General features: G+C 42.1%; 2 protein-coding genes across 2 annotated transcripts; both read left to right on the forward strand.

The window, feature by feature from the left end:
- The first annotated feature begins 115 nt into the window (after positions 1-115).
- tmed10 (transmembrane p24 trafficking protein 10) lies at positions 116-5,530 on the forward strand. Its single transcript, XM_053445218.1, has 5 exons — positions 116-358; positions 1,303-1,423; positions 1,949-2,022; positions 3,804-3,930; positions 4,131-5,530. The coding sequence occupies exons 1-5, from the start codon at positions 179-181 to the stop codon at positions 4,250-4,252; spliced, it is 624 nt and encodes a 207-aa protein (XP_053301193.1). The 5' UTR covers positions 116-178; the 3' UTR covers positions 4,253-5,530.
- A 1,048-nt stretch (positions 5,531-6,578) lies between these two features.
- eif2b2 (eukaryotic translation initiation factor 2B, subunit 2 beta) lies at positions 6,579-8,929 on the forward strand. The gene is made up of 8 exons (XM_053445188.1): positions 6,579-6,830; positions 6,988-7,108; positions 7,530-7,681; positions 7,880-8,043; positions 8,160-8,255; positions 8,335-8,472; positions 8,557-8,623; positions 8,725-8,929. The coding sequence occupies exons 1-8, from the start codon at positions 6,659-6,661 to the stop codon at positions 8,880-8,882; spliced, it is 1,068 nt and encodes a 355-aa protein (XP_053301163.1). The 5' UTR covers positions 6,579-6,658; the 3' UTR covers positions 8,883-8,929.
- The last annotated feature ends 14,452 nt before the right edge of the window (positions 8,930-23,381 follow it).

The following is a 23,381-nucleotide window of genomic DNA, read 5'->3' on the forward strand; positions in this document are numbered from 1 at the left end:
AATGACCCCACAGCAGTGTTAACCACAGCGTAGCCTCAGCATAACCTGGTCGGACCGCAGCTCGTCCTCCAGGCCGGCGGCGGCGCTGGATCGCTCGGTGGGACCGGTAGTGTGAGTTGGAGCTCGGCATTAAGCTGCTGGCACGGGCTGGTTGGTCGCTCGGTTGTCGGTAGTAGCCATGGCTCGACTCGCTGCGCTGCTGCTGCTGCTACCGGTGCTTATTGACTCCGTAAACTCCATCTCGTTCTTTCTACCGGTCAACTCGAGGAAGTGTTTACGGGAGGAGATCCACAAAGACGTGCTGGTGACGGGGGAGTATGAAATATCCGAACAGCCGAACACCAAAACTAATCTGAAGGTGAGCACACAACCTGCTGCTAAAGCTGCGGCTAACAGCAGAGGCCGAGGCGGCTTCCTTCTGTGGAACCTCCGTGCTGCTGAGCCAGCGGTGGAATCCACTAAATGGCCTCAGCCCTTTGAGTGAGGTTGAAATTTGTGACAGTTGTTGTTAGCATGTGGTGGCTAAGCTAGGCCCGGAAAAACTCGTCTTCCTGGGTTTAAGCAGCTAACTAGCATCAATGCTAACATCATCAGTCCGGGTGCCTTGGCGTAATTTCCCGTTTGACATACAGTCAAACTTCTCTGACACAAGTTAACGATCGTGCTTTATCGGCGATTGTGTTTGGTTGTGTCGCAGTTGTGTGTTGTGTTTGATTACAATTAGGTTTGGCGGCGTCATGTGTTAGGCGCCGCTGCTGTTACACGTCAGTCTTAACCGTCCATTCAGCTGGAAGACACAAGCTAGCGGCATTAGCACAGCAGCGGCTAACATGTCAACGACAGCAATGTGTCATGTTATTTCAATAAGCGTGGTCCTAAGCTACATCACACAGGAAGTGTGTCCTCATTCATACTAATCCACCATAACCCAATGGGTTAGATCATTCAAATGTTTTGTGAAATAGTCTCTTTGTTGTAGCAGCTGTCACATGCACAGCACTGTTATTCTAAAGGTAATTATTAGCGTGTTGTAGTTAATTGCTGCTGAGAGTCATTCTTTACTTTCGCAGTTCATAGCTGAATCGTGAAAATGTCAGATATTAAAAGTAAAATCCTTAATAAGCTTCACTTCCTTCTACCATCATTTCAAACTGACACGAGTAGCAAGTCCTCACATGTGATGCTGGAACCCGAGACTGATCCACTTTGTTTTCTTTACAGAAAGTCAGATTTACACAATGTTGTCGATCAGGTTTCTGTTCATCTGTCACTCATGCTTGAATTCTTTCACTGTCTTCGCAGATCACAGATTCCTCCAGTCACACTCTTTACTCCAAGGAAGATGCAACAAAAGGAAAGTTTGCATTCACCACAGAGGACTACGACATGTTTGAGGTTTGCTTCGAGAGCAAATCCCCCCTGGGTAAGTGTGTTCGACATCCGCCACCTCACAGGCACAAAATTATACTTACTCACCTAAACCACTCTCATTACAAGAGGAAGTTTCATAAACTTTTCTTTCTGTGAACGACACATAAATAGCATTACAGTTCTTGGTATCACACACTTAAAATGTGTTTCTTTATCAGTGATTAAGCGCAAACTTTCAACATTTTGCTCCCCTTTATTTTGGAATAACGTGCAAAGATATTGTACCATTTGGGGATATTTTGATTATGTTATATGAATACACATGTTAACAGGTGTAAATTTATGATTTAATGTATATGTTTATGTATGCAGTTTAGTTACAATGAATTGTAAAAAGACTGGATTCTTTTGAGGTAATATTATAGAGTAAAATGGTAGTAATCTAGTAATTATCATTAAGAAATCATTTAAATAATTCCTTTTTTATTCTGGTATGTGAATGTGCACATAGACCAGCTTAACATGGAACAGCGAGTGACCACATATGAATTTAAAATACTTTGCTCTTTTTACTCAGGAACTGGAAGAGTGCCTGACCAGCTTGTCAATCTGGACATGAAGCATGGTGTGGAGGCCAAAAACTACGAGGAGGTAAGTTGAACCATCTTTCTTGAACAACGCTAACTGCAGCTTGACTAGGTGAGTTGATGTAGGACTCTGGTCTTGCAGTAGAAGCTTTACTACTTGTGGCAGTCAGCAGTCATGAGCCTGGTTTGAGAAAACCTAAATCCTAAAAATACAATCTAAACTTTGGGTTAGAGGTCTCCTTTGAAGAAGCTGGTTTTTTACTCTGAATAAGACCACGTTCACATACTTGGTTAAAGGTGGAAGTTCACCCCATATAAGGGTAAAGTCCTTCATTAAAGACGCTGTCTCAGTAAGAACATGGGCACAGATTCAACCGATGCAAGAGAATATGCTAACCCTTTTCCAGTAACTGTTGCGCAGCCTAAATAAATTCGAGCTGTGTAAATAAGAATTTACTGCTCCAGTGCACTATTTACGTTAATGCCACATTAAACAATTGTCTCTGACGGTAGCAGTGCAGATGTCTTTTGCTGTACTAGTGACTTTGCCTGGTGTCTTAACACATCCATTGCATCATGGTGTCCCAGTTTATAAAACACGGGCATCATGGGAGGAAGTTCTTCTAATTTTCTTCTCAGGGACACATTCTTATGCGTCATCACTTGCATTACTTAGTAGTTCTTCTGAGAATGGGTTACCACTTGTCTTCCTCAGGCAACACCTTATAATGAGAACAGAACTGATGAAGCCTGTGAGCTGAGAATCGCCCCTCCTCCCACACATGCTGCACCGAGCGTGACGTCCTGTTCTGCTGAGTGTGTGTGTGTGTGTAGGTGGATGTTCAGGGAGAACTTGAGTGGGCATGCCTGTCTGTAGGCAGGAGGGTGGAGCTGGATTTGCACATGGATTACCCTACGTAGTCGGGTGTGTTTCCCTCAGAAGATTTGTTCAGTAGATAAATTGGAAGGAGTTTATGTCCATTTAAGGGTTTTAGAACGTGAACTTAGTAGATGCAAGCTGTCACATCTAATGTTTTATTCGTTGCTAATTGAATGGCACTTGCATGTTACCACTCGGGTATATTTTACCCTCCAACATCCTAATGTCTGCATATGATGTGCTGCACAATTAAAGGCTGTAAGGTTCATCTGTTCCACACCGAACAGAATAACTTTTATTTAGGTTTCATCAATTTACAGTTCACTCAGACTTAATAAAAACCACCTGAGAGTTTCAAACATGGGTCACATGGACAGACAGGTAAACCTCATAGATCACAGGGATGACTGACAGTAAGTTATACCAAAAGAGAAAGTGTAGAAATGTTGAAGTGAGCAAATAGACTTGCATCATAGATAAAATGACAATAGCCTGCAGCTTATAGTAAAATGAAGAAAGAATCCTGCCCTGCAACATTAGGGCCACTGGTTTCCATCAACATTAGATCAATCTGGAAAACCTCATCTAATAAATAGTTTCGTTGTTTAAACAGCAGTAGCAGTGTAGTGTAAATTTCCTGCACTGGAATATGTAGCTATAAACACACAACTCACTGGCGGCTCCATTTTGGGTTCTCATCACAAACCAGCCACGGCAGTTTGTTTAAGATGAAGGCTGACAGTCTCAGGTGCTGCAGCTGTTCCAGTCTGCAAATGGCCTCATTCTTACCAGCCAGAGTGAACAAGAGTAAATGGCACAGATGGTTTAAACAGGATGTGTTCCCGCAGCTTGGAGTGACATCTACTGGACAAAGTCAATAACACCACTGCATAAATGAATAGCTCTCCCCTTTCTGCATCGGGCTTCTCAAGGCTTCATTAGTTTCCTCTCTTTCTCTCCTCCAGATTGCAAAGGTGGAGAAGCTGAAGCCTCTCGAGGTTGAGCTGAGGCGACTTGAGGACTTGTCGGAATCCATCGTCAATGACTTCGCTTACATGAAGAAGAGGGAGGAGGAGATGAGGGACACCAATGGTAAGGAAGAAACACAAGTTGTCATTTTGCTTAAAAGACACATAAATCCTCCAAGGAATAAATCCTTTAGACACTAACTGCTGAATTTCATTGAAATCACATGAATATCAGTTTTATACATGCAAGCTAACAGGAGTGAAGTTTATTTATTTGACACTGACCCTTAACAAACCCCTTTTTGTTTTTTCACTACTTTCCAGAGTCGACCAACACACGCGTGCTGTACTTTAGCATATTCTCCATGTGCTGTCTCATTGGGCTGGCCACATGGCAGGTGTTCTACTTGCGGCGCTTCTTCAAGGCAAAGAAGCTGATTGAGTAGAGCGGCCCTTCTATACTATAGCTCCTTACCTCCGGGGAAGCTACTGGTCAGCCAACACATCCCAACATCCACCCTCCTTGGACTAGCTTCAGCAAACAACAGCAAGTGGGGTTGAGGGGCTCGAATTCTAGTTTTCACATCTGTGAGAGAGTACCAAGGTTGTCCTCCAGAAAAAAAAAAAGATTCACCTGCTTATTTAGGGGTTTTAAACATGAAAAGCGCTGTAGGGAGAAATGCACTGTGAGACGTGGGAGGCACGTGTCACTGCTGTTAGTGAGATGTGTCCGTCCCCATGGTACTTCACGTTTCTGTCTGCACTGTTTTTTGAATGTTGCGACTTGCTGAATAAGAACTTGTTCCTTCAATCGGTTGAACAGTGACATTTGATTTTGAGCTCAATTTGAATGGATGTGCCATGAGCGAATGTCTTTTGCCCTTCTGTTGATGTAAACATTCTTTGCCATACCAAGCAGACAAAATCCTTGATGCCCTTTCGATCAAGTGAAGGCTGTTCTAAAAAAAACAAGTGGTTTGTTGTTACCTTCACTCGGCAAATCACTGAATTTCTGTAATATGTCACTTAATTTGCATACATGTTTGGTAGCTAAATTTAACAGTGTCATTAGTTTGTTTTCATATTGTAAATGCTACTTAGTTGCTTACAGCTATATTTTTTGGGGGGGTTGTGCGTTGTCAGAGTGATATTCTGTCAGTTATAAATTAGGTCACTTCTATTAGCTCTTGCACGTTCTACTTTTGTTTTTTGGAACATCTGAACATTAATTTGTCACCAGTTAAAGTAAGCCGCAAACCAAAAACCTTGTTTTCAGGAAGGAATTTGAAGTATAATATCATCCCCCAATTTCCATGATGCAATCCATGTTTGTGAAAAGTTTTTTTTTTTCTTGCCAGACCACAGTGAATGGAGCCTTTGACTGGAAAAGGGAAAGTAATCTCTGCAAAAGTTTCCTATCAGTCATGCACCTCTTTTCTTTACACACTGGTGAAATTGATTTTTAAATATAACTTCCAAATTACAGTACATCCATCCAGCGTGCTTCTGTTTGTTAAAAATACCTTTGCGGCTGGGGTTACATGACAATGAGGGTTGTTGCAAATATTCAGATTGTGTTTGACAAAGATTAATTGAGAAATGGGTGCATTTTTAACGATGAACATGCGCATTGTGCGCAGCAAATGATTTTTATGTTAACTGATAAATTTTGTAAATTTATGTTGGGCTTTTATTCAATAAAATATTGGATGACTTTACATTAATTACGGTGAAGTTAAAAACATTTATTTTTCTATTTTATTTGAAGTTTTGGCAGTGTAACAAAGAACTCAACTTCCCTGTGATGCTCATGATTGTAATGTTCTCTGGAAGGCAGTTTTGAACTTGGTTTATTTACCACTGCAGTTTTACTCCTAGCTCAATACTACACTCAAATAACTTCATAGCACTTAGGTGTTAAAGGACTGGAATCATTTACAACATTATCTGATTTAAAAATAGCTTCAGTTGTTCCACTGGACACAATAGTGACAGATTAAACTTTATGTTTAAACTATAAATTAACTTTGGACATTATTATAGAGGTCACATATAATTTGTGATCCACCTGTCCTGAAGAAAGAGAGCGACATTTTCATCTGAACAGTAAGTGACCCACCAAAACGCAACAAGGGCTAATGTCTCAAAATCTAAGAAATGCCTCCCATGCTTAGTGAGCTGTTATTGTGAAACTACAAAAACTGACATTTCATACATTATTTTCCATTTTTTTAGTTATAAATTCCGAGTTGCATGTTTTGTCCCAATATATTAGCCTAATTACATGAACAACACTGATTTTCACTCATTTAACTGCCTTTGAAAAACTATGAAAGTGGACAAATATTAAATAGGTTGAAAAGAAGATCATTTCCAGTCTTCGTGTAATTAAATTGTAAAAATTCAATTTAAATATAAAAATGTTGTGTTAGTGTACAGTGTTTGTATATATACATATATGGCTTTATTTAAATAAAGGAAATCATTCCAGGAATTAACACAAAACATTAAAAATAATAAAACAATTTTAACAAGTAAATTTACATTTGTTAATATACAATTTAGCATTAAATACATAGAATGAACTAGGTGTGATTTTTAGATGTTGTGTTTGACTTAAAACAAATGTTCCCCTGAGACAAATATTAAAGAAAAAGTACAAATATTCACAGCGAGCTGAAGAAGTTTGACGCAGTATTTCATGGAGACTCTCCACCAATCACATGACAGACCAGTCAGATCACCCGGATGTAGTCCTGAACCACTTCCGCTTTCTAACGTCAGCACGGTGGAAGCAACACGGGCTGTTTGAGTTGTCATCCTGACAGAAAGTCCGCTTCTCTAAATCAACCATGCCGGGTCCCGACAAAGAAACAGACCTGACGGAGAGAATCGAGGCGTTTCTGTCCGACCTGAAGCGCGGAGGCTGCGGGACCGGACCCCTGCGCGGCTCTGCGGAGACAGCCCGAGAGACGACAGCCCTGCTCCGTAGAATCACAGCCCAGGCTCGGTGGAGCAGCGCAGGTACGTCACGGTCCCAAGGCCTCGAATGGAGGTTTGTCCCATCTGTCTGAAGTGTGAAGCCACCAGTAAACACAACAAACTCTTAGACAAGAAGAACCTCCACAAACTGAAGGTAAACAAGTCGACCACTGTGAGTTTTACTCGAATGTGTTAACAGGTGATCTGATGGAAATCATCCGTAAGGAGGGGAGGAGAATGACCGCGGCGCAGCCATCAGAGACCACTGTCGGTAACATGATCAGACGAGTGCTGAAGATCGTCAGAGAGGAATATGCCAGGTGAGTGATCCGCTGGTGAAACCCCCCACTGAGCCCGAGAAGCTTGTAGATCCAGGTTATTGGTTAAACTCGCAATCAAACTGTTTTGGATATTAAATGTAAGGAAATGGATTTATCGCCCCAAAGCAGGAAGGTTGACAGGATAACTGAGACAAGGGACTTACTGGAGACAAGATTCAGAACCCCCAGATAAAATGTGCAGAAAATGCTGAGATCCACCTGTTCCATTCCTGATACCTGGACTTTGGGAGCTGGCCGATATCCAGCTGATACCAGTTGATCTTCAGTTATAATTCAAGTTCTACAGAGGTTCTCTTCCCTCTCTTGAGGTTGCCGTAGCATCACAACTTAACCTATGTCTGAATAATGGATTTTTAGTTCTTTTTAGATAAATGGCTTGAATAGATTTTATGCTGTTCAGATCTCGGGGGAGCAGTGAGGAGACGGACCAGCAGGAGTCGCTCCACAAGCTGCTGACGTCTGGTGGACTCAGCGAGGAGAACTTCAGGCAGCACTTTGCCGCCCTCAAAGCCAACGTCATCGAGGCTATAAATGAGTTACTGACTGAGCTAGGTGGGTCTTTCTTTCTTAACAAGCTGGTTTCAGCAAAGGCTACATGTCTTTTTGACGAAGATGATAATATATTTAGTTGTCTGATGAGAATGGCTGGTACTCGGTGGTAAATATTCAAATTATGGAGGCGCCACTATCCTAATCCTAAACATCATTATAAAAGATGCATTAAGTCACTAACTCTCTTTTATTTTCCAGAGGGAACAACTGACAACATTGCCATGCAGGCCCTGGAGCACATCCACTCCAACGAGGTCATCATGACGATCGGCCGCTCGCGCACCGTGGAGGCCTTCCTCAAAGACGCCGCACGCAAACGCAAGTTTCACGTCATCGTGGCAGAGTGTGCCCCCTTCTGCCAGGTAGCTAAGGAGAGGGAGTTTTTAAATTACTTTATAAATGATTATGTAGGAAAAACAAGAAAGTTCTTTGTTTCTATTTTTGAAAGATATAGTTTTTTATCTGATTTGTCCACCAGGGGCATAAAATGGCCACCAGTCTCTCCAAATCTGGCATCGAGACGACTGTGATCGCCGATGCTGCCATATTCGCCGTCATGTCTCGTGTTAATAAGGTATTGAACGCCCCGGGAGACTTTGACATGGTCACGTAACAACATCTGGGTTTAACCTGTGTGGTGACGATCTTTTCAGGTCATCATCGGCACGCAGACGGTCCTGGCTAACGGGGGGCTGCGGGCCGTCAACGGGACGCACACACTGGCACTGGCAGCCAAGCACCATTCGACGCCTCTGATCGTTTGTGCTCCCATGTTCAAACTCTCGCCTCAGGTAGGAAGATAAGTCTGTTCAGTCGCTTTCTAAATAATTTCCACTGAGAATAAATGATCACAGAAGCAATTTTTTTGTTCTCAGTTCCCGAATGAAGAGGACACCTTCCATAAGTTTGTCTCTCCACACGAGGTGCTTCCTTTCACTGAAGGTAACGCACGTTCCTATCTGCCTTTTCAGATGTTCACATTTTATAACAACCTTTCCTCTTTTGCAGGATCAGAGCCTAACTTCTCTTTTTTGTGTTTTAAGGTGACATTCTCTCAAAGGTGAACGTGCACTGTCCCGTGTTTGACTACGTCCCACCTGAGCTCATCACACTGTTCATCTCCAACATCGGAGGACACGCACCGTCTTATATCTACCGACTGATGAGTGAACTTTACCATCCGGAGGACCATGAACTTTAACCAGTATCATTAATAAATTAATTAAATAAAGCATCTTGAGACTGGGAGTCATTCAGTATTTGTGTGTATACACTTACACATCATCTTGTGAACAATGGAATGATGAAAATATCATTGGTGAGGTTTCCCAGGTTCATCTGGTTTTTGGGTCTTTCAGGATCATACAGCCTTGACTGGCCTGGTTCAACACTTGGATACATGATTATCAGTAGCTCAATTAATGCAAGTATACAAAAAATAACTCTTAATGCTCATCTCTCTTCACCTTCTGCTGCCTCAGGTCCGAACTCTCCCACATCCATGGTTCACTGTTGGGTTACATTGAGTTTATCACTTTCATAGTCCTGGCCTGGTCCAAATGAACCAATCAAATTTATATTAGTTTCAGATTTTTCACAGGCATTTTCGGGTTTATTGACACGACCAGCAAAGAGTCGGGTTAGAATCGAACGTGCAGCAGCTGCAGGAGGACTCAAGATTTCTTTATCCTTATTCATATTTCTTTTCAAATTCTAAAACAAAGATTATTCTTGCAGTTTTTGGAGTAATGGTTTCACTCTTTTTGAAACACCACACTATTTTCGCAGATAATCTTTGTGCCAAATTAAAGGGTTTTCAATGCAAGGTTCCACAGAATGTGTTGGTGCCATTGTTTTAAGGATGGCCACTAAGGTTGTTAGCATTTCCTAGACCTCCTACGAACTGTTGCAGATGTGTTTTGCCTTCTTTTCAGTATCCTACTGATAATCTTGTATCCTCTCCTTTATCTTTAATACCCTAAATTTACCCCATGAGGATCAGTAAAGGTTTATCTTATGTTTCTGAAATGTTACCAGTGTCGTGCAAGTTGACACCTTTCATTAACTAGTTCAAAGTTCAGTTCATACAAGTAAACATGAATAGTTCACGTTCATAGTTCACCATTTAAATTCTGAACTAGTTCATAGTTCAGTTCATTTCATAGTTTTAAGGTGGAAAGTGAGAATGAAAGACTTAACTTGTTAAAGAAAACCTTATCCATCACTACCTCTTGCCTTTACTGTCGGAATCTTTATCAGTGTGTAAAAATCCCTCTGCTTTCTCTTGCCATCTGTATATGAGACCGAGAGCTGCCAAAATGAATAGGTTTTTATACATTTCTTTGTATGCATCATGCTGCTATGAGGGACTGTTGTGAAGTGAAATGAAACTCCCTTCTTTTTTTTCTGTTAATGCTGAAATAAAATGGATTCACTTGGTCTGACGTTTTCGATTAAGATTAAATTATCAGGTGCACAATTCAGAAAGCACGGCAAAGTAGAGGAGGAGATGCTTCAATGTTCCCAGGTTATCATAACCTTACATGCAATCACTTGTGTGCAATTGACTCTACCCAACCAGTGTTAAGATTAAGATGCATTTATTTGTCCCAAACAGAGGCACACTCATGCAGGTAGGGAAATTTAACCTCTGCTTTAGTTTTGACCCATCTGGTGCAGGACACACAGAGCGGTGAGTGACCATGTACGGCGCCTGGGGAGCAGATGTTGGGGGAGTAAGGTGCCTTGCTCAGGGGCACTAGACAAGGTAGGGAGAATCCTCTTGGATTTTTTGGATAGATCAATCCAGGTTCGTATTTTTGTTATTTCTCCGTGGAGTCGACCCAGAGACGAACCAGAGACCTTTTCTGCCCATAGTCCAGGTTTCTGCCACTCCCTACACTTCAACTTGAAAGATAATGCATTTATTTTAAGATTCTACAGTTTTAATCATTCAACATTTTAAACATATTCCACAGGAGATTAGTTTTGTTCTGTATTCAAAATCGCACTGTAACTTTACCAGAGCGTCATCAGCAGGAGATGGAAAAAGGTGTTAAGTAGCTGCAGTTTTTTTTCCAGCCACCAGAGGCCGCAGCAGTGCTCCATACTGACCTGACGTCAGTTCCATTCAAACCATTTGAAGCTCTGTGAGTGTGTGATCTTCTCGTCGGGTGTGGTGGCGCGCGCCTGTAATCCAAGCTACCGGGAGTCTGAGACTGGAGGATCGTTTGAGCTCAAGAGCTCTGAGCTGCAGCGGACTATGTCGAGCGGGTGTCCGCACTAAGTTCGGTATCGATATGGTTGTCCCGGGGGAGCCCGGGACCTCCAGGTCGCCTAAGGAGGGGTGCATCGGCCCAGGCCGGACACGGAGCAGGTCAAAGCCCCCGTGCCGCTCAGTAGTGGGATCGCGCCTGTGAATAGACGCTGTAGTGCAGCTTGAGTAACACAGCGAGACTCAGTCTTTTTACACTGACATCACATGTTTACATCACACAACAGCTTCATCTCTGCTGCTTCATCTTCTTGTTCCAACTAAACCTGCTCTAACCTGCAGTTCTGCTGCTGCTACAGCGCCTCCACCTGGAGGACAACACCTGCTACAGCAACTATTCTCTATACTTATACTGCATGGGTTGACAAACTAAAACTATATACATTGAACAGATTTCTGTTCAGTAACTCATCAACACACTTTTCCATACACAGTTATCACAGTGTTAAAGGGTCTGTTAGCCCTGACATTCAAATTCAACTTTAAACGCGGCCATTTTCATCATGTTTTAGCTCTAAATGTCCTCTGATATATTCCTCTAGCCGTGTTAGCACATGGATCAATGCGAACATCTAGGTTTAAAACTGGGGGTAATTGACCCCAAATTCGAGTTGAATTTGGGGTCATGGCTTGCGGACACTTGAATGACACCACAGGAGCAGTATGGAGGCATGTCATGTTATTTTCTGTAGATTTTTTTTTACGTTTAAAGACCTGGTCACCAGGCACTTCAATTGTTTGGGAATTGGCTGCATAGTGTTGACCCCTGAACTCCAAAAGTGTTTTGGGGACTCAAACACTTCACCTCCCCGTCCATCGAGATAGTGGGGAGTGGATAATAAGTGAATTAAAATTGTTGGGCAAACTATGCCTTTAAAGATATTTAATGCAGCAGCTGCTAAAATGAAAGAAGATGCAGTACACGCACCTGCAAAAACTGAGGCCTCTTCTAATTATAGTTCATGTTTTTGTGATTTATCGATCAACAAGAATTTGGAGGATGAGATTTAACCAGAGTTAGATCATTCTGACTGTGTGATTTGAGAACAGTTGAACAGATGGGTCTGATCTGCAGTCTGCTCCCGCAACATTACAATTATGAACTATGTTTTCAAAGTTTGATTTTCAGAAAAGTAGTCTTTTCATCTAAGCTTGTTTCAAAGTTTCCAGAGTTACATGTTATGTTATTGTTTGACTCTGATTCGTATGTTTCAGTTAGAAATTTAAAGGGGATTTAACAAATCCTAAAACGGTTGAAAGGTTTTTAAATCACCAGGATCATGTTCGAAAATTGTCTCTGTATCAGTGATCGATCATCTTCTTCACTGCAGCTGCGGTTATATTTCACGCCACTAGAGCCCACTGCAGTGCTCCATGATGTCGTGACGTCAGTCCCATTCAAACCATTCAAAGTTCTATGAGTGTTTCATCTTCTCGTCGGGTGTGGTGGCGCGCGCCTGTAATCCAAGCTACCGGGAGTCTGAGACTGGGAATCGTTTGAGCTCAAGAGCTCTGAGCTGCAGCGGACTATGTCGAGCGGGTGTCCGCACTAAGTTCGGTATCGATATGGTTCTCCCGGGGGAGCCCGGGACCTCCAGGTCGCCTAAGGAGGGGTGCATCGGCCCAGGCCGGACACGGAGCAGGTCAAAGCCCCCGTGCCGCTCAGTAGTGGGATCGCGCCTGTGAATAGACGCTGTAGTGCAGCTTGAGTAACACAGCGAGACTCAGTCTTTTTACACTCAGCAACACACAACACACACACTGACATCACATGTTTACATCACACAACAGCTTCATCTCTGCTGCTTCATCTTCTTGTTCCAACTAAACCTGCAATAACCTGCAGTTCTGCTGCTGTTACAGCGCCTCCACCTGGAGGATACCACCTGCATCAACCACTCTTTATACTTATACTGCATGGGTAGACAAACTAAAACTATAAATAGATTTATGTTCAGACACTCACCAACACACTTTTCCATTCACCTGTATCAGTGTTAAAGGGTCTCTCAGCCCTGACATTAAAATTCACCTTGAAACAGGTTTTTAGTCTAAATGTCTCTGATGTCGTTCTCTGGAGCTGTGTTCACACATGGATCAATGTGAACAGTTAGGATTAAATCTTGGTGTAAATGAAGCCTTTTCGAGTCGAGGTGCCTGTCATGGCTTATGGACACTTGGATGACACCACAGGAGCATTATGGAGGCATTGTGTGTATTTTTCTGTGGCTTTTTTTTACGTTTGAAGAAGTGGTCACCATTTACTTCAATTGTTTTGGATTTGGCTGCCACACTGTCTCCTGAAAACTCCAAAAGTGTTTTGTGGACTCAAACACTTCACCCAGCCCTCCATCGGTATAGTAGTAAGAAGATAGTAAGTGAATTTGCATTTTTGGGTGAAACATACCTCTAAAGATATTTAAAGCAGCAGCTGTTCAATTAAAAGAACACACACACACAAACTGAGGCCTCCATTATAGTAGAGGTTTTTTTTTATTCATTCATCAACATGTATTTGCAGGATTTAGATGTTTTACCAAAGTAAAATAGTTCCTGACTGTGTGATGTGAAAACAGTTGAACTGATGGGTCTGATCTGCAGTCTGCTCCCACAACACTACAATTATAAACTATACTTTAGAGTTTGATTTTCAGGAAAGTAGTTTATTCATCTCAGCTTGTTTCAAAGTGTCCAGAGTTACATGTCATGTTATTGTTTGACTCTGATTCGTATGTTTCAGTTAGAAATTAAAGGGGATTTAACAAATTAAAAGGTTATTAAATAACCAGGATCATCTTAGAAAAATGTCTCTTTATCAGTGATCGATCATCTTCTTCACAGCAGCTGCGGTTATATTTCGGGCCACTAGAGCCCACTGCAGTGCTCCATGATGTCCTGACGTCAGTCCAATACAAACCAGTCAAAGTTCTATGAGTGTGTTATCTTCTCGTCGGGTGTGGTGGCGCGCGCCTGTAATCCAAGCTACCGGGAGTCTGAGACTGGAGGATCGTTTGAGCTCAAGAGCTCTGAGCTGCAGCGGACTATGTCGAGCGGGTGTCCGCACTAAGTTCGGTATCGATATGGTTCTCCCGGGGGAGCCCGGGACCTCCAGGTCGCCTAAGGAGGGGTGCATCGGCCCAGGCCGGACACGGAGCAGGTCAAAGCCCCCGTGCCGCTCAGTAGTGGGATCGCGCCTGTGAATAGACGCTGTAGTGCAGCTTGAGTAACACAGCGAGACTCAGTCTTTTTACACTCAACAACACACACACTGACATCACATGTTTACATCACACAACAGCTTCGTCTTCTTGTTCCAACTAAACCTGCATAGGATTGTGATGTTTTAGCCTGGACTTTTATGTTTTTAAGTTCTTTAAACTGAGTAGGAAAAATAACTTATACAACTCGCAACTTGTACAAAACAGAAAAGACACTGACATTAGTATAATTTAATTCAGGTGATTTTAATACCTAAAACCGTTTTAGTTCAGCTAAACACACTCACATACTGTTAACTATTCAGAGGAAACCGAGTCAAAGACTGGACATTGTTTTACAAACTTAAATTAATAATCATCATCTAGGGAAATCAAACTCTGAAAATATAGATTAATCGTAAAAGAGAACGAGCAGAGAGCAGATCAGACACATTAGTTCAACTGTTTACATCACAGTGAAGAATGATTTATCTCTGGTACAACATTACAATCCTGCAAATACTTGTTGATCAATAAATCCTAATTATCTCTTCTATAATAAGTGGAGTCCTCTGTGTGTGTTGTGTTTCATTTATTTGAACATTTGAATATCTGAAACACTGATTGATGTGAATGGAAAAGTGTGTTACTGAGGAAGCTGTTCAATCTGTGTCGTTGTAGTTTGTCATGAAGTGTAGAGAGGTGTTGTTGTAGTGGGTGGTGCCCTCCAGGTGGAGGCGCTGTAGCAGCAGCAGAACTGCAGGGTGCAGTCTAGTTCAGGTTTAGTTGGAACAAGAAGATGAAGCAGCAGAGATGAAGCTGTTGTGTGATGTAAACATGTGATGTCAGTGTATGTGTTGTGTATTGCTGAGTGTAAAAAGACTGAGTCTCGCTGTGTTACTCAAGCTGCACTACAGCGTCTATTCACAGGCGCGATCCCACTACTGAGCGGCACGGGGGCTTTGACCTGCTCCGTGTCCGGCCTGGGCCGATGCACCCCTCCTTAGGCGACCTGGAGGTCCCGGGCTCCCCCGGGAGAACCATATCGATAACGAACTTAGTGCGGACACCCGCTCGACATAGTCCGCTGCAGCTCAGAGCTCTTGAGCTCAAACGATCCTCCAGCCTCAGACTCCCGGTAGCTTGGATTACAGGCGCGCGCCACCACACCCGACGAGAAGATCACACACTCACAGAGGTTTTAATGGGACTGACGTGATCACCCGAGCCAGGTGTGAGGATAATCAATTGGTCTCTGATTGATGGGACAGTTTCACATACTGCATTTGTTTAAAGCCTGAATCTTATTTTTTTAATGCACACCATGTAGATGATTCCATGACTTTTCAGATTCAGATTCCGCCTCTGAAAAATGAAGCTGAAGTTCTCATAATTGTAATTCCACAGAGATCCGGCAGGGGCTCGTTCCAGAAAATCTCTGGAACATTGACTGCCAAATATAGAACTCATGATATTATGTCATTATGTCACAATTTTTGTTCCACGAGTCATTAGGCGTCAATACCTAAATTCAATCCTCATCAGTAATCTGGAGGTTGATCTGAAAATAAGGTCTGATAATAAGAAATCAAGGCTCATAGATTTCAAAGGTTTGGGATCCTGGCTCTTTCATTGGCATGTAAGCATTCAGCTATATTTCTCTCGTTATTGGACGGCAGACTGGGCTTTTACTTCGCACAATTACAAGATCATTTACTTATTGTATTCGTTGGGTTTTTCTTATTGATGTCGCCAAAGGAAACACTCACACAAATATTTAAAGTTAAAAAAGAAAAGAAAAAAGTCTGTCACTGTATTTTATTCATACTTTGTTTATTCAACTAAGTGTTTATTTATATTTTCTGTAAATCGCAAATCAACACACAAAAAATGAAAATTTACTGCGCCACAAAACCAACACAAAATGTTTTGGCTCCGGCCCAAAACAAATTTGCACCAAAGATAGATATAGATAGCTAGATAGATAACTAAATTGCTAGATAGATAGATAGATAGATAAGTAGATGGATGGATGGATGGATGGATGAGGGTCAGACCATGTGAAGGCTCCGGCTCCCTGCTACGCTCTAACAGAGAGAGTTCATTGTTCCCTGACCTACATTTGTTGATGTGGAACTGCAGGAAGAAAAAAAAAGGTCAGAGTGAATGGACCCACAACAGGTCTCCACTCTCCACTGCACCACACTCACTATAGTCTGAGCATGACATCACCAAACTGTCAAACAACAGCTTATGTCTATTAGCTTTGGTTGAAAATCAATGACTATAAATCAACACCACTTGAACATTTAAATTCTTAATTTGTGTCACTGAATATCAATCAGAGATTATTAGTAAAACACTTGGACGTCCAAAGGGAGAGTATTTTTGGTATAGTCCAACACTTTTATGCCCAAAGCATCAGCCTCAAAATACTGAGCAATTATTTCCTTTATTTCCTCAAATGAAATAAAAAACTTCGGGGGAAAAAAACTCACATACATAAACAAAACTGTTGAACAAAAAGTGAAATGTTACAGATAATTTCCTTCGCGGAGGTAGATAGACCATAGACTGTTTATAAAGATGGACGATCTGAACGCCTCCCAAAAGGGAAGCCAAAGCACTTTGATCGCCACCTGGTGGCTGGCTTTAGCATAGTTCTTATGCCCTGAGTCGTCCGTGTTCGTCGATGCAACAAGAACCAAACTAAAGTAACACACATGTCTTCTGACACCAAGCAGCAGCTGCCGAGTCTGTGGAGAACTTGGTGTTTGTGAATCCGTTGTGTGCATTGCTTGTTTAATATGGCGGGGTCGCTGCTGATTGGGCAATATCTCTGACACGCCCACCGACCGAGAGAAAACTTACTTCGAAGAACGCGTGCAGCGTTTCGAGCAAACATGTCATTCAACTTGGAAACCAAAGCAGAGCTCAAGCCTCATGTTCCTATTCTGCACACCTGCCCTCTCCCTCCTCACCTCATCTTCTCAGGTAAACCTCACCTTTATCCCCCCTGCTCCGTCTTTCTCTTCCTTCTTTTGCATCCACGCCTCACTTACTATTCTGACCGGTCTCGTTTTTGTTGACCAGCCGGCCTCATTAGAATCTCAAACACATCCAGTGGCACCCTCACATCCACGGGCGTGTCTCTCCGAGGTCTCGCCTGTCATTTCTCTTTGCTCGTGAGCTCATCTCGGGGTGTGGAGGAGGAGGAGGAGGAGGAGGAGGAGGGAGCAGATAAATCTCATTCTGTTTTTCATCACGCTGACTTCATTCTTCGCAGGCCTTTTGATGGGACAGGGGAGCAGAACCTGGGTGGGGTGCGGAGATTTACGAGCGACAGAAGTGTGCAGGCCATTAAAGGCCGGCGGTCCCGCTAATGAACAGTCAGTGCAATCACGCCGAGAGGAAGGAGTACAGTGTAGGGCTCATCGATCCAGTGTCATCCTAGGGGACGTCCAAGCGGTAGAATGACCCCGTCGCATCAAAGAACAACAAGATTCATCTTTATTACCTCTGCCATGGAGGTTATGTTTTCATCTGTGTTAGTAGGATTATGCAGAAAGTAATCGAAAGATGAGATTTTGTGGAGGGTTGGGGCATTAATCAAGAAATAACCCATTCAATTCTGTGGCGGATCTGGATCAGAGGGCGGATTCCTTCTTCAAATCTTTTTTAACGTTGTGACAAGGAAACAAGGACTGCTATGGAGCTGACTCTAGAAAGAATGACTTCCACCTTATCGAATGAGGAATTGTGCATGGTTGTGGGACATATAATTGGCCCGTGTGCAAAATGTGGCCCCTTTATGGCCCCTGATTTAGAAAAATCTTAGATCCACAAACACAATAACAACTCAACTGACGACCGAAGGAAGAAACCATCAAATGGTGGAGTGGATCATGATAAACGGGTGGATCCAGTCATTTGTTTTCACTTTCTTTAACATAGCGAGATAGGACATTAAGTCTTGGTGTAAGTATCTGACCTTCGAGTGTCCCTTATAGTTTTCTGATTGAATTGCTGTTGTGCATTTGACTTTGGACGACGTAATTCTATTTCATGGCTCAAGTAAAATTTTCAGTTAAAGGAGAAATGTAATTCAACAGATAAAACATCACCTATAACCCATTTTGTTACTATTTCTGATACACTACCCAAATATACACACACAACACACACACACACACACACACACACACACACACACACACACACACACACACACACACACACATTCATCATTGCTCCCTACGCCCCCACACGTCCACCCTCTGGGTATTGACGTGCAGCCGCCGGCCCCAGCTGTTGCACAGTGATGCAGCACCAAACTGTGGCGTTTTGTCATCAGTGTGCCGGCGTCTCATGGGAGAGAGGAGTCGAGTGTTGTAATTAGCGGCAAACGAGGCAAGCAGCAGGCCGGGATGTGTCTGCGGGGCCCCCTGGAGGCCCCAGGGGACTTTCAGACGCGTGGCTAACCTGTGGGGCCCTACCTGTGGCTCTGCTGGTTCCTAACACATCGAGCAGCTTTGTTTTGACTCTCACATGTTTGGAGAAGGTTCAGAGGTGAAAATGGATTTGGCCTCAAATAAAGGAAACGTCAGTAAAAGGGTTCGAGCTATATGTGTGCCCAAAGCAGATTATTGTGATACAAAAATAATTCTGGAAAATAAAGTTTAATAAATTATTCTCAGAAGATTAAAGTGTCAGCTGTAAAATAAGTCTTCATTTTACTCTCAGATCACTCCACACGTGACAACGAGATTTTGATAAATATATATATATATATATATATAAGTATATATAAATATATACATATATATATATATATATACAAGCACACACACACACACACACACACACACATATTTCACACTACTAAATGGATAATCAATCAGTTAAAACAATTAATGATATATAATAAAATCAGAACAATTGTCATTATTTGTGGAGCTAAAACAAATAAAAAACATTGTTCTATATCGAGTTTAGCAGATTGGTCATTTCCCCCCCCAAAAAATGTAAGTATGAGTTAGGTCTCTTTTCATGGCGACACTTTATTTCCTTTTATTTATTATCAAGGCTGTTTTCTTGACCATCAGATAAAATGTCTTGCTTTATTCCTACACTAACCAATCCTGTGTGTTTTTTGTGTATTTTGTGAGTGTGTCTGTCGCAGGCTACTTTTCAGACGAAGGACCACTTAATTGAAGACGGCTTGTCCAATTTAGAATAAAAGCTGTGTCCCCAATTAGGAAAGAAGTGGATTTTTGGGTCAGTGGTTATGGTTAGGGTGAGTCTCAAGGAGACAAATCCAAGTCTATACAATGACCCCAAAAAGGGACCTATGACAAGCCGTGTGCATGTGTGTGTGTGCATGTGTGTGTGTGAAGTCTCTGCTGCCTGTGTGTGTCTGCGTGCGCTGGTGTGTGCAGGTGTATGACGGCTGCTTATGCTCCATCTGCATCTGCCGCTGATGAGTAAAGCCATGAAATAGATCCAGCTGGAGATGTGCGGAGGAGCCCGAGGCCTCCTGGGAAATCATCCACACCTCCACCAGCACCGTGTCCACTTCTTTAACACCCCAGAGAGCTATCAATAAGTGGGTAATTGAATTTTAAGCACAAACACAGCCGTCAGATGAGCGTCGACGTGTGTGTGGCTGTGTGTGTGTGTGTGTGTGTGTGTGTGTGTGTGGTGTGTGTTAGTGTGTGTGTTTGTATGTGTGTGTGTGTGTGGTGGGGGATGGGGGATGTTTAGCTGTATGAACATGGCGATGCTGTCATCTGGCCCTCTGGGGGTTTGCACAGGAAGGATGAATGTTTAATCCATTAAATAACAATTACTGCCTGTAATGGTCCAGAGTGGCTGCATGGTGGGAGGAGGGAGGGAGGGAGGGAGGGAGGCAACATGGCTGCACCGCTCACGTGTCACTGAGATTAGTTCTTCATGACACAAATCATCCTCATACACACGCACACACACACATTCACCAGATTGTATGCACACAAAAATAAGCTGTATGAGTGGAAATATGCAAATGTGTAGATTCTCCGAGGTACCAGACGTGTGTTTGCCATCGACGGCACTGTGATCATGACCTGTGTGATTTCTGGGGGCAAACTCGGGTCAATTTGATTCCTTGAATGAACCAAAATTTGATTTCATGCCTTGTTTTATTCATGAAATCTTATAATATCACGCGCATCAGTCAAATACTGGCACAAAAGTAAGGATCCATGTCATATAGATGCAAAAATTTGGTTTGTAGTATTATTTGTTAAGAAATGAGACGATGAGGTTATGTTTTCATCAGCGCTTGTGTGTTTGTTGTGTTTGTTTGTTTGTTTGTTTTTTAGCAGCATTAACCAAAAACGACTGGACAGAGGAAGAAGAGTCAGGAAAAATAACCAATGAGATTTTGATCTGGATCAGGGGGTAGATTACTCCACTTTCTTTAACATCGTGAGATGGAGCATTTACATTGATTTCTCCGGGAATAATTCATAGATCTCCATGAAAAAAGTGAACAGATGTTTGTAGAGATTATGTTTCCGCTCCGACTGTAAATGAAATATGTGGCCTGCATCGTAACTATCTATTTCTGCTCCAAACGCGGGACCTCACAAACAAAATCTAAACTGATTTCGATATTGAAAAATACACTTTACACTTAAAACACTTTAAATCAATAATTATACTGACAGGAGAATCTTTAGCATTTTTTCAGGACAGAGGTAATTTCCAATTTTGACTCCTTAGATAAATATTTGATCAAATAAAACAAAAGCCTGAGTCAGAAAGGAGAACATGAAAAAGACAGAATGGCCCGTTGGACACACCTGTGAGCCACGGAGGAGAGAAAGTCAAACAAAGGCAGAATGGAAGACAACTGAGAAGTGAGAGTGAAGGAAGGAAGGAGATCACAAAAAGATAAACTAGTTGATCCAAGAACCAGTTGGAGTTTTATTTTCACAATCGCTCTGGACCAAGAGGCAAATGAGCTGATCCCTGGAGCCTGATGAAGAACCTGCTGGGATTGGGCCGTGATCCCCTCTGTCCTGGTGGAACCATAAAAGCTGATAAATTCACCCCTCATCTTCACTCTCCCCTCAGACACACACACACACACACACACACACACACACACACCCACACAATCTCATACATCCTCTGAACTCTGACTTTATACTCAAAGAACACAAATGAAATTTCATTTATTTATTTACTGGACATTCAATTTTCTGATTTGGAAATGTATTTCATTCCCATTGATTAATTGCTATGTTGGTGAATATTAGTTGGTTTTATTAATCATACGTTTTTGATTTGAATAATTAATTGATCAACTGAATTTGGCCTTTTCCTTTGAGGCCTTCTCTAGCTTTGCAAGCTCTTCGGGTTAGCTCTGTTACCGAGATATATTTGAATTGACAGGTGAAGACGCTCTGTCTAGCGCCCATTTAGAAAACCAAGGAACTAAAGCACACACCTCCGAATGCTGGAGGTTCCTCATTCCAAGAAAGACAAGGTGAAACAAATCTGCCTCCTTATGACATCTGAAGTGTTAACATGCTCCTCATCCTAACTTTTGATGTCACATGTTCACGGTATTTTAAATCATCCAGTGACATGTTTTGTATACTTGAAGGACGGGCTGCTCTGAATCAAACTGGGAGATATTTCGGGGATTAGAAGATTAAAACATTCAAAGTCCTAAATGGAGAGTTAAGTGCTTGGGGTCACAATGTGCTTGTACAGTGTTTGTGAGCATGTGCACGTTTTTATTTTTAGAAATATGATCCTGAACTAAATCGAGAAAAGTGGACTAATGTCGTGTGTTCTTGTTTGGCACTTTGTTATTCTGGTTCATAAAATATCAACAAATGATTCACGGAAAATAAAGTGTGGGACTTACTTTACCCTCCCTTTTAAAGAGAGAGAGAGAGACATACGCACACATACACACACACACACACACACACACACACACACACAACACAGTGTGTCAATCTGATTGTTAGGTTGCACTCCTGATCCAAAACGAGTTTGCTCGCTATGTTTTTCTCATGCTGCTCACACAATGGCCTGTGTATGGGAGCTGCCTGGTGGCATTGCTTAATTAGGCGAAGAGTTGATTCATTTGCACTAATTGACAGCTAATTAAAGGAGTGAGGGCACATCAAACTGACGTCCCTCTGAACTGCGAGGCCTCTGCTGCAGGGGATGTTACAGAGAGCGAATTATGAAATATTGAACCTTTTGGAGCGCCACCTGCCATTAGAGGTGGCCTCAAACATATGGAGCTGTGTGTGTGTGTGTGTGTGTATGTGTGTGAGAGGTTAAACAGGCTCATAGTTCACAGTCCTATAAAAGCATGAGACCTCTAGGAACCAAGTTTATGCAAAAAACTACCAATCTGATTTCCACTAGGATCTATGAATTTGTTTTATATGATAAATAAGTCATTAGGTTATATGACTGTTTCCTTCTTTTTTTTTTACAGTTCTGTTATAACGACTAGACAATCATGTGATGGACTGTTCGTTCTTGATGGAGGAATGTGTTATACTGATTCTTGACAACAGCGTTTGCATTGAGCTGTTTTTTATTAAATTTTTTAATAATGGACGGATCTCCATTAGTCGAAGGTTAGCTGTATATGTCAGGAAAGATCTGGACAAAGGGGCAGATCCAGGATTTTAGGGTGTTTTTCAACAATTTCATTATTTCTCAGAATAATTTAGGGATTGTTACAAAACATTTTTTGGGGGACTGATATCCATGTGTTTGAAATTAAATATAAAATGTGGATATAGTGCATTAGAATGTGGTTTTATAGGGGGAATATATATGTATCCTACTTTATTTATGTCAGCACGATACCAAAAGCTACAGAATGGAGCTCCACAAAACTTCAGAGTTTTCACCAATTTCCACAGCAATAATTCATGGACATTGATGAAGAGACTGATATTTATGAGGTGTGAGCGATTTGTTGCAGCTCCAAATAAAAATCTGTATTTATGTGAATTTTAATGTTGGTGTCTTGGTGGAGGTTTGAACTCTGAGTCTCACTCTAGTTCCAGAGTAGGACTCAGCTGTTGTGCATTCAAGATTCAACACATTCTGTAGATTATTTGTCCAATCAGGAGTACATTTGGATTTTAACATGTGTTTTCTTGCCAGTGGTTTCAGGTAGGGAAATAAATTAATGACATCAGGC

Source organism: Pleuronectes platessa, chromosome 17 (assembly GCF_947347685.1).
Source record: "Pleuronectes platessa chromosome 17, fPlePla1.1, whole genome shotgun sequence".
In the NCBI taxonomy this organism is placed as follows: domain Eukaryota; kingdom Metazoa; phylum Chordata; class Actinopteri; order Pleuronectiformes; family Pleuronectidae; genus Pleuronectes; species Pleuronectes platessa.

Excerpts from the sequence above, each read along its gene's own strand:
- tmed10 (XM_053445218.1), top strand. The coding sequence starts at position 179 with ATGGCTCGACTCGCTGCGCTGCTGCTGCTGCTACCGGTGCTTATTGAC. Across the intron at positions 359-1,302 it reads ACACCAAAACTAATCTGAAG|ATCACAGATTCCTCCAGTCA; the intron begins GTGAGCACACAA and ends CTGTCTTCGCAG. Across the intron at positions 3,931-4,130 it reads GGAGATGAGGGACACCAATG|AGTCGACCAACACACGCGTG; the intron begins GTAAGGAAGAAA and ends ACTACTTTCCAG.
- eif2b2 (XM_053445188.1), top strand. The coding sequence starts at position 6,659 with ATGCCGGGTCCCGACAAAGAAACAGACCTGACGGAGAGAATCGAGGCG. Across the intron at positions 8,473-8,556 it reads TGTTCAAACTCTCGCCTCAG|TTCCCGAATGAAGAGGACAC; the intron begins GTAGGAAGATAA and ends TTTTGTTCTCAG. Across the intron at positions 8,624-8,724 it reads GGTGCTTCCTTTCACTGAAG|GTGACATTCTCTCAAAGGTG; the intron begins GTAACGCACGTT and ends TTGTGTTTTAAG.